This window comes from Panthera leo, chromosome B3 (genome assembly GCF_018350215.1).
Source record: "Panthera leo isolate Ple1 chromosome B3, P.leo_Ple1_pat1.1, whole genome shotgun sequence".
NCBI classification, from domain to species: domain Eukaryota; kingdom Metazoa; phylum Chordata; class Mammalia; order Carnivora; family Felidae; genus Panthera; species Panthera leo.
Genome location: NC_056684.1, coordinates 52,698,990 through 52,710,342, shown reverse-complemented (window position 1 = coordinate 52,710,342; position 11,353 = coordinate 52,698,990). Strand labels below are relative to the sequence as shown.

Below are 11,353 nucleotides of genomic sequence, written 5' to 3'. Positions count from 1 at the left end.
GTTCTTGGCCTCTTTGGTCTCCAGAAAAGGAAAGTCAGATATCTCCCTGTGTCCTCACTATATCTTGAACCCCTATGTCAACAAAATAAGCCAGATTAATAGCTAACTCTTTTTTTTAGAATTACTTATTACTAAAACTACCAGCCCATCCTGAGAAACACTAGGTAGGACAGTCTACATAGATGTATCTGCCCCTCAAGGAGCCATAGGAGGCTTAGGAAGCTAGAGATGGAAAGGCCCTAAATAATCTCAAGGCTACTGTGTTCAGAAAAGAAGCCAAGTTTATCATGAATTGAAAAGTTTTATTCCTCAAAAAGCATCAGAAAAACTGTAATTAGCTAATCAAATTATTTATCAAATATTCCTACTTGGCATAAGCCCTATTGTGTCATAGTGAAAAGGTGTCCCTTTCTTAAGGATATTATAACCCAACAAAAGAAGTAAGATTTGGAAGAACTATAATGTTGGTCAACAACACAAGGTACAGCATAAGTGTTAGCAAAGTTCAGACAGCCCACAGCCAATAGCACTAATGACCACTGAGCTAGCTATGAGATAGATATGATTATACTCTCCTTTGAAAAGCTGAGTAACATACCCAAGGCTGTAAATTTAAAAAGCAGTTTCAAGGGGCACTTGGGTGGCTCAGTCAGTTGAGTGTCTGACTTTGGCTCAGGTCATGATCTCATGGTCCAAGAGTTCGAGCCCCTCATCAGGCTCTGTGCTGATGGCTCAGAGTCTGGAGCCTGCTTTGGATTCTGTGTGTCCCTCTCTCTCTGCCCCTCCCCTGCTCATGCTCTCTCTCTCTCTCTCTCTCAAAAATAAACAAACATTAAGAAAAAATTTTTAAAGAGTTTCAAACTTAGTTCTATCTGATTCCAAAGCCCATGCTCATAGCCTCTGAGTTCCTGGGGCTTGTAGAGTTCAGGGAGAGGGAGAATTGAGGCTGGCATGGAAGGCAAGGCTTGATGAGGAACATGGTTCTGGACTAGGCCTTAACCAGGCACAATGCTCACTGAGATAAGAGAGAGAAGGAGGAAAGTCAATTCATGGAGCTGTCGTGGAATGAGGATGTAGAGAGATGACAGAGAAGAAAGGGGAAGGAGTACAGAGTGAAGCCAGCTGCTTGGATACAGTCATCTTGGAAGGAGTGGTGAATGAGGACACCTGCCTTGTATGCTGTAACGACTTGATGCACCCTTCTTCTTTCTTATAAAATATTATATTCCTACACAGAAAGACCTGGAGAAGACTGGAAGAACAGTTGGGTGGAAGAGGAATCTCCTCTTTCCTTTCCTTTGCTCTCTATCACTCTTTGCTCTCTCTGAGTGCATTATCTCAGATACTCCAGCCAGCCGGCCTAAAGTCCATGTCACAAACTTTTTGAGTCCTACATCCCAAGAAGGGTAGCATCTTGGCCTGAGGTTGCCTGATAAAGCCTGGCTGGTCCCAAATGGAACCAGAACTACATTCCTTCTACTGACTATGGTCTCTGAACCAGAGGGTTTGGGGGCATGTGTATCAGACTACAGTCACTCTCCCTACCACTGGACAGACAGCCTTCCAAGGAAGGTAGGTCTAATTCAGTGGCACAAGCAGAGTTTTGTGCTTAAGCTCTACCACCACTAGGCATACATCTTTTTACACAGACATGTGATCACTCTACAGCCTTTTATTCATTTGCTCCTTCACTCATTCAACAGGTAATTAACGAATGGCCATTTCAAGCCAAGGACTGTGCTAGGTGTTGGGGGAGAGAAGCTCAAACAATATGTGGCCCCTAATCTCAGGAGCTGTATACTGTTATTGATGATGGGCATTGACAACAGATTGTCAGGCAATAGTAACTAACTATAATGAATGTTAGGATAAAGAGAAGCTCAGGAGGCTCCATGGGACTCACTGCAAGCTGCTTGCCTTGTTCATTTCTTTTTTTTTTTTTTTTTTTTTTTTTTTTTATTTATTTATTTTTTTTTTAATTATTTTTTTTTTATTTTTTAATATATGAAATTTACTGTCAAATTGGTTTCCATAGAACACCCAGTGCTCATCCCAAAAGGTGCCCTCCTCAATACCCATCACCCACCCTGTCCTCCCTCCCACCCTGCCCTCCCTCCCACCCCCCATCAACCCTCAGTTTGTTCTCAGTTTTTTAACAGTCTCTAATGCTTTGGCTCTCTCCCACTCTAACCTCTTTTTTTTTTTTTTTTTTTTTCCTTCCCCTCCCCCATGGGTTTCTGTTATGTTTCTCAGGATCCACATAAGAGTGAAACCATATGGTATCTGTCTTTCTCTGTATGGCTTATTTCACTTAGCATCACACTCTCCAGTTCCATCCATGTTGCTACAAAAGGCCATATTTCATTTTTTCTCATTGCCACGTAGTATTCCATTGTGTATATAAACCACAGTTTCTTTATCCATTCATCAGTTGATGGACATTTAGGCTCTTTCCATAATTTGGCTATTGTTGAGAGTGCCGCTATAAACATTGGGGTACAGGTGCCCCTATGCATCAGTACTCCTGTATCCCTTGGATAAATTCCTAGCAGTGCTATTGCTGGGTCATAGGGTAGGTCTATTTTTAATTTTCTGAGGAACCTCCACACTGCTTTCCAGAGCGGCTGCACCAATTTGCATTCCCACCAACAGTGCAAGAGGGTTCCTGTTTCTCCACATCCTCTCCAGCATCTATAGTCTCCTGATTTCTTCATTTTGGCCACTCTGACTGGCGTGAGGTGGTATCTGAGTGTGGTTTTGATTTGTATTTCCCTGATAAGGAGCGACGTTGAACATCTTTTCATGTGCCTGTTGGCCATCCGGATGTCTTCTTTAGAGAAGTGTCTATTCATGTTTTCTGCCCATTTCTTCACTGGGTTATTTGTTTTTCGGGTGTGGAGTTTGATGAGCTCTTTATAGATTTTGGATACTAGCCCTTTGTCCGATGTGTCATTTGCAAATATCTTTTCCCATTCCGTTGGTTGCCTTTTAGTTTTGTTGGTTGTTTCCTTTGCTGTGCAGAAGCTTTTTATCTTCATAAGGTCCCAGTAATTCACTTTTGCTTTTAATTCCCTTGCCTTTGGGGATGTGCCGAGTAAGAGATTGCTACGGCTGAGGTCAGAGAGGTCTTTTCCTGCTTTCTCCTCTAAGGTTTTGATGGTTTCCTGTCTCACATTCAGGTCCTTTATCCATTTTGAGTTTATTTTTGTGAATGGTGTGAGAAAGTGGTCTAGTTTCAACCTTCTGCATGTTGCTGTCCAGTTCTCCCAGCACCATTTGTTAAAGAGACTGTCTTTTTTCCATTGGATGTTCTTTCCTGCTTTGTCAAAGATGAGTTGGCCATACGTTTGTGGGTCTAGTTCTGGGGTTTCTATTCTATTCCATTGGTCTATGTGTCTGTTTTTATGCCAATACCATGCTGTCTTGATGATGACAGCTTTGTAGTAGAGGCTAAAGTCTGGGATTGTGATGCCTCCTGCTTTGGTCTTCTTCTTCAAAATTACTTTGGCTATTCGGGGCCTTTTGTGGTTCCATATGAATTTTAGGATTGCTTGTTCTAGTTTCGAGAAGAATGCTGGTGCAATTTTGATTGGGATTGCATTGAATGTATAGATAGCTTTGGGTAGTATTGACATTTTGACAATATTTATTCTTCCAATCCATGAGCAGGGAATGTCTTTCCATTTCTTTATATCTTCTTCAATTACCTGCATAAGCTTTCTATAGTTTTCAGCATACAGATCTTTTACATCTTTGGTTAGATTTATTCCTAGGTATTTTATGCTTCTTGGTGCAATTGTGAATGGGATCAGTTTCTTCATTTGTCTTTCTGTTGCTTCATTGTTAGTGTATAAGAATGCAACTGATTTCTGCACATTGATTTTGTACCCTGCAACTTTGCTGAATTCATGTATCAGTTCTAGCAGACTTTTGGTGGAGTCTATCGGATTTTCCATGTATAATATCATGTCATCTGCAAAAAGCGAAAGCTTGACTTCATCTTTGCCAATTTTGATGCCTTTGATTTCCTTTTGTTGTCTGATTGCTGATGCTAGAACTTCCAGCACTATATTAAACAGCAGCGGTGACAGTGGGCATCCCTGTCGTGTTCCTGATCTCAGGGAAAAAGCTCTCAGTTTTTCCCCATTGAGGATGATGTTAGCTGTGGGCTTCTCATAAATGGCCTTTATGATCTTTAAGTATGTTCCTTCTATCCCGACTTTCTCAAGGGTTTTTATTAAGAAAGGGTGCTGGATTTTGTCAAAGGCCTTTTCTGCATCGATTGACAGGATCATATGGTTCTTCTCTTTTTTTTTGTTAATGTGATGTATCACGTTGATCGATTTGCGAATGTTGAACCAGCCCTGCATCCCAGGAATGAATCCCACTTGATCATGGTGAATAATTCTTTTTATATGCTGTTGAATTCGATTTGCTAGTATCTTATTAAGAATTTTTGCATCCATATTCATCAGGGATATTGGCCTGTAGTTCTCTTTTTTTACTGGGTCTCTGTCTGGTTTAGGAATCAAAGTAATACTGGCTTCATAGAATGAGTCTGGAAGTTTTCCTTCCCTTTCTATTTCTTGGAATAGCTTGAGAAGGATAGGTATTATCTCTGCTTTAAATGTCTGGTAGAACTCCCCTGGGAAGCCATCTGGTCCTGGACTCTTATTTGTTGGGAGATTTTTGATAACCGATTCAATTTCTTCGCTGGTTATGGGTCTATTCAAGCTTTCTATTTCCTCCTGATTGAGTTTTGGAAGAGTGTGGGTATTTAGAAATTTGTCCATTTCTTCCAGGTTGTCCAATTTGCTGGCATATAATTTTTCATAGTATTCCCTGATAATTGTTTGTATCTCTGAGGGATTGGTTGTAATCATTCCATTTTCATTCATGATTTTATCTATTTGGGTCATCTCCCTTTTCTTTTTGAGAAGCCTGGCTAGAGGTTTGTCAATTTTGTTTATTTTTTCAAAAAACCAACTCTTGGTTTCGTTGATCTGCTCTACAGTTTTTTTAGATTCTATATTGTTTATTTCTGCTCTGATCTTTATGATTTCTCTTCTTCTGCTGGGTTTAGGCTGCCTTTGCTGTTCTGCTTCTATTTCCTTTAGGTGTGCTGTTAGATTTTGTATTTGGGATTTTTCTTGTTTCTTGAGATAGGCCTGGATTGCAATGTATTTTCCTCTCAGGACTGCCTTCGCTGCATCCCAAAGCGTTTGGATTGTTGTATTTTCATTTTCGTTTGTTTCCATATATGTTTTAATTTCTTCTCTAATTGCCTGGTTGACCCACTCATTCGTTAGTAGGGTGTTCTTTAACCTCCATGCTTTTGGAGGTTTTCCAGACTTTTTCCTGTGGTTGATTTCAAGCTTCATAGCATTGTGGTCTGAAAGTATGCATGGTATAATTTCAATTCTTGTAAACTTATGAAGGGCTGTTTTGTGACCCAGTATATGATCTATCTTGGAGAATGTTCCATGTGCACTCGAGAAGAAAGTATATTCTGTTGCTTTGGGATGCAGAGTTCTAAATATATCTGTCAAGTCCATCTGATCCAATGTATCATTCAGGGCCCTTGTTTCTTTATTGACTGTGTGTCTAGATGATCTATCCATTTCTGTAAGTGGGGTGTTAAAGTCCCCTGCAATGACCACATTCTTATCAATAAGGTTGCTTATGTTTATGAGTAATTGTTTTATATATCTGGGGGCTCGGGTATTTGGCGCATAGACATTTATAATAGTTAGCTCTTCCTGGTGGATAGACCCTGTGATTATTATATAATGCCCTTCTTCATCTCTTGTTACAGCCTTTAATTTAAAGTCTAGTTTGTCTGATATAAGTATGGCTACTCCAGCTTTCTTTTGGCTTCCAGGAGCATGATAAATAGTTCTCCATCCCCTCACTCTCAATCTAAAGGTGTCCTCAGATCTAAAATGAGTCTCTTGTAGACAGCAAATAGATGGGTCTTGTTTTTTTATCCATTCTGATACCCTATGTCTTTTAGTTGGCGCATTTAATCCATTTACATTCAGTGTTATTATAGAAAGATATGGGTTTAGAGTCATTGTGATGTCTGTATGTTTTATGCTTGTAGCAATGTCTCTGGTACTTTGTCTCACAGGATCCCCCTTAGGATCTCTTGTAGGGCTGGTTTCGTGGTGACAAATTCCTTCAGTTTTTGTTTGTTTGGGAAGACCTTTATCTCTCCTTCTATTCTAAATGACAGACTTGCTGGATAAAGGATTCTCGGCTGCATATTTTTGCTGTTTAGCACACTGTAGATATCGTGCCAAGCCTTTCTGGCCTGCCAAGTTTCAAAGGAGAGATCAGTCACGAGTCTTATAGGTCTCCCTTTATATGTGAGGGCACGTTTATCCCTTGCTGCTTTCAGAATTTTCTCTTTATCCTTGTATTTTGCCAGTTTCACTATGATATGTCGTGCAGAAGATCGATTCAAGTTACGTCTGAAGGGAGTTCTCTGTGCCTCTTGGATTTCAATGCCTTTTTCCTTCCCCAGTTCAGGGAAGTTCTCAGCTATAATTTGTTCAAGTACCCCTTCAGCACCCTTCCCTCTCTCTTCCTCCTCTGAGATACCAATTATGCGTATATTATTTTTTTTTAGTGTATCACTTAGTTCTCTAATTTTCCCCTCATACTCCTGGATTTTTTTATCTCTCTTTCTTTCAGCTTCCTCTTTCTCCATAACTTTATCTTCTAGTTCACCTATTCTCTCCTCTGCCTCTTCAAGCCGAGCCATCGTGGATTCCATTTTGTTTTGCAATTCGTTTAAAGCGTTTTTCAACTCCTCGTGACTGTTCCTTAGTCCCTCGATCTTTGTGGCAAGAGATTCTCTGCTGTCCTGTATACTGTTTTCAAGCCCAGCGATTAATTTTATGACTATTATTCTAAATTCACTTTCTGTTATATTATTTAAATCCTTTTTGATCAGTTCATTAGCTGTTGTTATTTCCTGGAGATTCTTCTGCGGGGAATTCTTCCGTTTGGTCATTTTGGAGAGTCCCTGGCGTGGTGAGGACCTGCAGTGCACTTCCCCTGTGCTGTGGTGTATAACTGGAGTTAGTGGGCGGGGACGCAGTCCGACCCGATGTCTGCCCCCAGCCTACTGCTGGGGCCACAGTCAGACTGGTGTGTGCCTTCTCTTCCCCTCTCCTAGGGGCGGGATTCACTGTGGGGTGGCGTGTCCCGTCTGGGCTACTTGCACACTGCCAGGCTTGTGTTGCTGGGGATCTGGCGTATTAGCTGGGGTGGGTAGGCAAGGTGCACGGGGGCTGGAGGGGCAGGCTTAGCTCGCTTCTCCTTAGGTGATCCACTTCAGGAGGAGCCCTGTGGCAGCGGGAGGGAGTCAGATCCGCTGCCGGAGGTTTGGCTCCGCAGAAGCACAGAGTTGGGTGTTTGCACGGAGCGAGCAAGTTCTCTGGCAGGAACTGGTTCCCTTTGGGATTTTGGCTGGGGGATGGGCGGGGGAGATGGCGCTGGCGCCTTTGTTCCCCGCCAAGCTGAGCTCTGCCGTCCGGGGGCTCAGCAGCTCTCCCTCCCTTTGTCCTCCAGCCTTCCCGCTTTCCGAGCAGAGCTGTTAACTTATGACCTCCCAGACGCTAAGTCGCGCTTGCTGTCGGAACACAGTCTGTCCGGCCCCTCCGCTTTTGCCAGCCAGACTCGGGGGCTCTGCTTGGCCGGCGAGCCGCCCCTCCGCCCCGGCTCCCTCCCGCCAGTCCGTGGAGCGCGCACCGCCTCGCCGCCCTTCCTACCCTCTTCCGTGGGCCTCTAGTCTGCGCTTGGCTCCGGAGACTCCGTTCTGCTAATCCTCTGGCGGTTTTCTGGGTTCTTTAGGCAGGTGTAGGTGGAATCTAAGTGATCGGCAGGACGCGCTGTGATCCCCGCGTCCTCCTACGCCGCCATCTTCCGGAACCCCCTCGCCTTGTTCATTTCTATACCTCTAATACCCATCACTATGCCTGACACACAGTAGGTGCTCATTAAATTTTTAGTGAATTAAATGAAGATCTTACTGGGGTGCCTGGTGACTCAGTTGGTTGAGTGTCTGACTCTTGATTTCAGCTCAGGTCATGATCCCAGGGTTGTGGGATCAAGCCCCATATCTGGCTCTGTGCTAAGTATAGAGACTGCTTAAGATTTTTTTTTTTTTCTCTCTCTCTCGCTTTGTGCCTTTCCCTGCCTGCACACACTCGGGAAGGGAAGGGAAGGGGAGGGGAGGGGAGGGGAGGGGAGGGGAGGGGAGGGGAGGGGAGAAGATAAAAGGAAAGAAGAAATGAGATGCCTGGAAATGGACCATTTATTTAAATGAAGATCTTACTAGGCCCGACTCTGAGCTCTGTCTCTCTTTGGCTTCTCTTCATTGGTCTTAAGCCTGACAGTTGGCATCCTAAGCCTGGATGAGATAAGGATACGTGACATTCTTCAAATACAGTATGCTAGAGTTGGGGAAACTGGACAAATTAGTCTGTATCACCTCCATCCCCTCCTGGATATCATGCCCCCATAGTTGAGGTCTTTCATGAACCACTTGGAACTTCATGCTTTCCTAATTCCTCCTCATCCTGGATGCCCTCCTTAGAATATGCAAGTTGGTCAATGTCCCAGTTCAATCCAGAGCTTGACACAGAACCTTGAGCGCTCTAGCTGGCTCAATGGTAGGGGGCCACCTCCTCCCCTGAAATAATGGGCTGTGGAAACAGCAATCCTGGCTTTTGATTGGGGTCTTCCAACACCACCAAGGCCTCCAGGAGGCAAATTTGTCCAGGGAAGCAGAGCCATTCTGGGGAAAGGGAGTGAAGGGAGAAAGGGAGTGAAGAGGTCCTCTGAGGAGACTGAGAAGTGATTCTATTTGGAGGATAGTGATACATCCTCTATCACTTGTACCTTGAGGTACATTGGGCAACTGAGCTGATAGGAAAGGGAGGGTCCTGTGAAGGGGTAACTAGGAGGCATGAGGCAACTGCCCCTTCAAGCAAGGCAGGCTGAGTAAGGTCCAGAAAGGCTCTGGCCAGAGCCCAACTCTTCAGCCAGAAAGCCCCTCAAAATCAATTGCAGAGTGGTCTTGGGGCATGCTCAAAGCCCCTCAGCTGAGCAGTAGCAGAATGGAGTTAGAACCAGGTCTCCTGATGTCCATTCTTGAGTTTTTTTCTCATCACCCTGCTGCCTCCTGGGTATGGGTCTCACAGCAGTTCTTGGCCTGTCATATCCAAGAAGTCTCCCTTCACAGAAGGCTCCTTCATCTCAGGCAGGCAGGGCTTTTCTGGTTCTGATGGGTGGCTTTTTTAATCCTCCAGTACCAACTGTCTCCCTGTTTCTATCCATCCCTTTCCTTGGAAAGATCTCCTGGGGTCTTCAGTGGCCACATGATGGGTAGCCTGGGTTTGCTGCCCAGCAGCAAACCTAGGGACAATGGGCACATGCCTTGGCTTCTGGGCATGCTGATCCTTTTCTCCAGAGAGGTCAGTGGGGGGGGGGGGGGGGGGTGGTGGAATCCAGTGACTTCTCCAGCCTTAAGAATTCCTGTCCTCCTCCTCAGTCTGACCCTCCCTCTGCCCGCCTGGGCCACAGCAGTGCCCACGGGCAGGGCAGTGAGAAAAGGAGGGAGACCTGGGTTTGCTGGTTTTCTTGGCCAAGCACCAGGAGCATGAGTCCTGCCCACCCTTTTTCTGCCAGCCTGCAGTCTCCACTAGCTCCTCTCCCTCTCTCACCCGCCTGTCCCTCCGGGCTGCTCAGGCGCCACCACTACTGTCCCCAACCCGCCCCGCCAGCCTGAGCAAAGGGCAGCGTGACTCACGGCGGCGGCGGCGCTGCCACCAGCCCACGGCTTGCCCGAGGCGTATAAAGGCCGCCCGGCGGGCCGCGGCGATTCCTGCCCGGCCCGAGGCGCGCAGAGCATGGCCAGGGGCGCGGAGCGAGGTCGCGGGGACGCCGGCTGGGGCCTGCGGGGCGTTCTGGCGGCGGTGGCGCTGCTCTCGGCGCTCAATGCCGCTGGCACGGTGTTCGCGCTGTGCCAGTGGCGCGGGCTGAGCGCGGCGGTGCGGGCGCTGGAGGCTCAGCAGGGCCCGGAGCAGCGCGAGGACAGCGCCCTGCGCTCCTTCTTGGCAGAGTTGAGTCGCGCGCGGCGCAAGGCGCCGGCTCCTCCCCCGGACCCCGCAAGCGCCGCGCGCAATAAGCGCAGCCACGGCGGGGAGCCCGCGCCGCACATCCGCGCAGAGAGCCACGACATGCTGATGATGATGACCTACTCCATGGTGCCGGTAGGCGGGGGCTTGGCTCCCAGTGGCGCCTCCGCCGGGGTGGGCGGCGGGCAGCGCGGGGAGAGAGGCCCAGAGGTCCTGTGCTCCCCTGGATGGATGGCGAGGAGCCGAGAGAGGGCCCTGGGCTTGAGCACGGCTGGGAATGTCACCTGGGCCAGCACCTTAGCCCTCTGAGGTCAGTTTCCTCATCCTTCTTTGAGTCGGCAGATAAATGAGGGGCGCAGGCAGTGTTTTTAAGAGCCTACTTTCCTTCGTTACTTCGAACAAAACTTTTCACAGCACGGGGAAGACTTTTCTGAGGGCGCAGGCTTCTTCAATAAAAGGATTCTTTCCCTGGCTTCATCTAGTGGTCTGGCTTTTCACCTGGCCTGGGACCATCCTCAAGAGATCGGTTGAAGCGAACACAGCCCACTCTAATTTTATCAATCACCTGGGACCTTGATGCATAAAAAGTTGCTCTTAGGTAAAGCGATTCCAAATGGGAAGATTGATATAGAGAAATTTGCTTAAAATTCACCGTGAATGCTGAGGTTCTAATGTGGGCTCCAGCGGGTCTATGGAACTCCAGAAATTACCAGTGTGCATTCAAGGGGCCGTGCATCTAGGGAGAGTGCATTAGATTAATTTCATTAGCTTTTCATTCGATTTGCACTCCCCCAAAAAGATTTAAGAAACTCTGCTCTTAAAAAAAAAAAAAAAAAGGGACTTAAAGCAAAGCCTCAAAAATCTTTTTTTTCCAGTTTCAAGTTTTTTTGCTTTTGCTGTTTTCAACTCAATAATTATCTACAATTACATTCAGATCACATTGCAGTTCCCCATTCCATTTCATTATCCTTTACAACCACAGGAGTCTTGTTTCATTTTATAATTACAAAGATTTCAGTTCTGTCGTCCCAAGAGTGAGCCATACTTCGGAATCCTAGGTATTTGAAGATAAACTCACTTAAAGCTTCTGTTATCATAGAAACTTTTAAATATCTTATATGAGCAGACATGCTTTTACAACTACAACATGGAAGTATTACACACTGCAATACATCTTTTGAGAGAGACCAAATTTTTCCATTCCT

At 45.8% G+C, this 11,353-nt stretch overlaps 1 protein-coding gene across 2 annotated transcripts in view; it reads left to right on the top strand.

Annotated features, from left to right (window-relative positions):
• Positions 1-9,920: 9,920 nt before the first annotated feature.
• GLDN (gliomedin) overlaps positions 9,921-11,353 on the top strand; it is a 59,844-nt gene continuing 58,411 nt past the window's right edge. The window contains exon 1 of one of the 2 annotated variants that reach the window (XM_042942024.1): positions 9,921-10,283. In XM_042942024.1, coding sequence (XP_042797958.1) covers positions 9,921-10,283 — 363 coding nt within the window. The remainder of the gene's footprint in view (positions 10,284-11,353) is intronic. The other variant, XM_042942025.1, reaches the window with a different exon arrangement.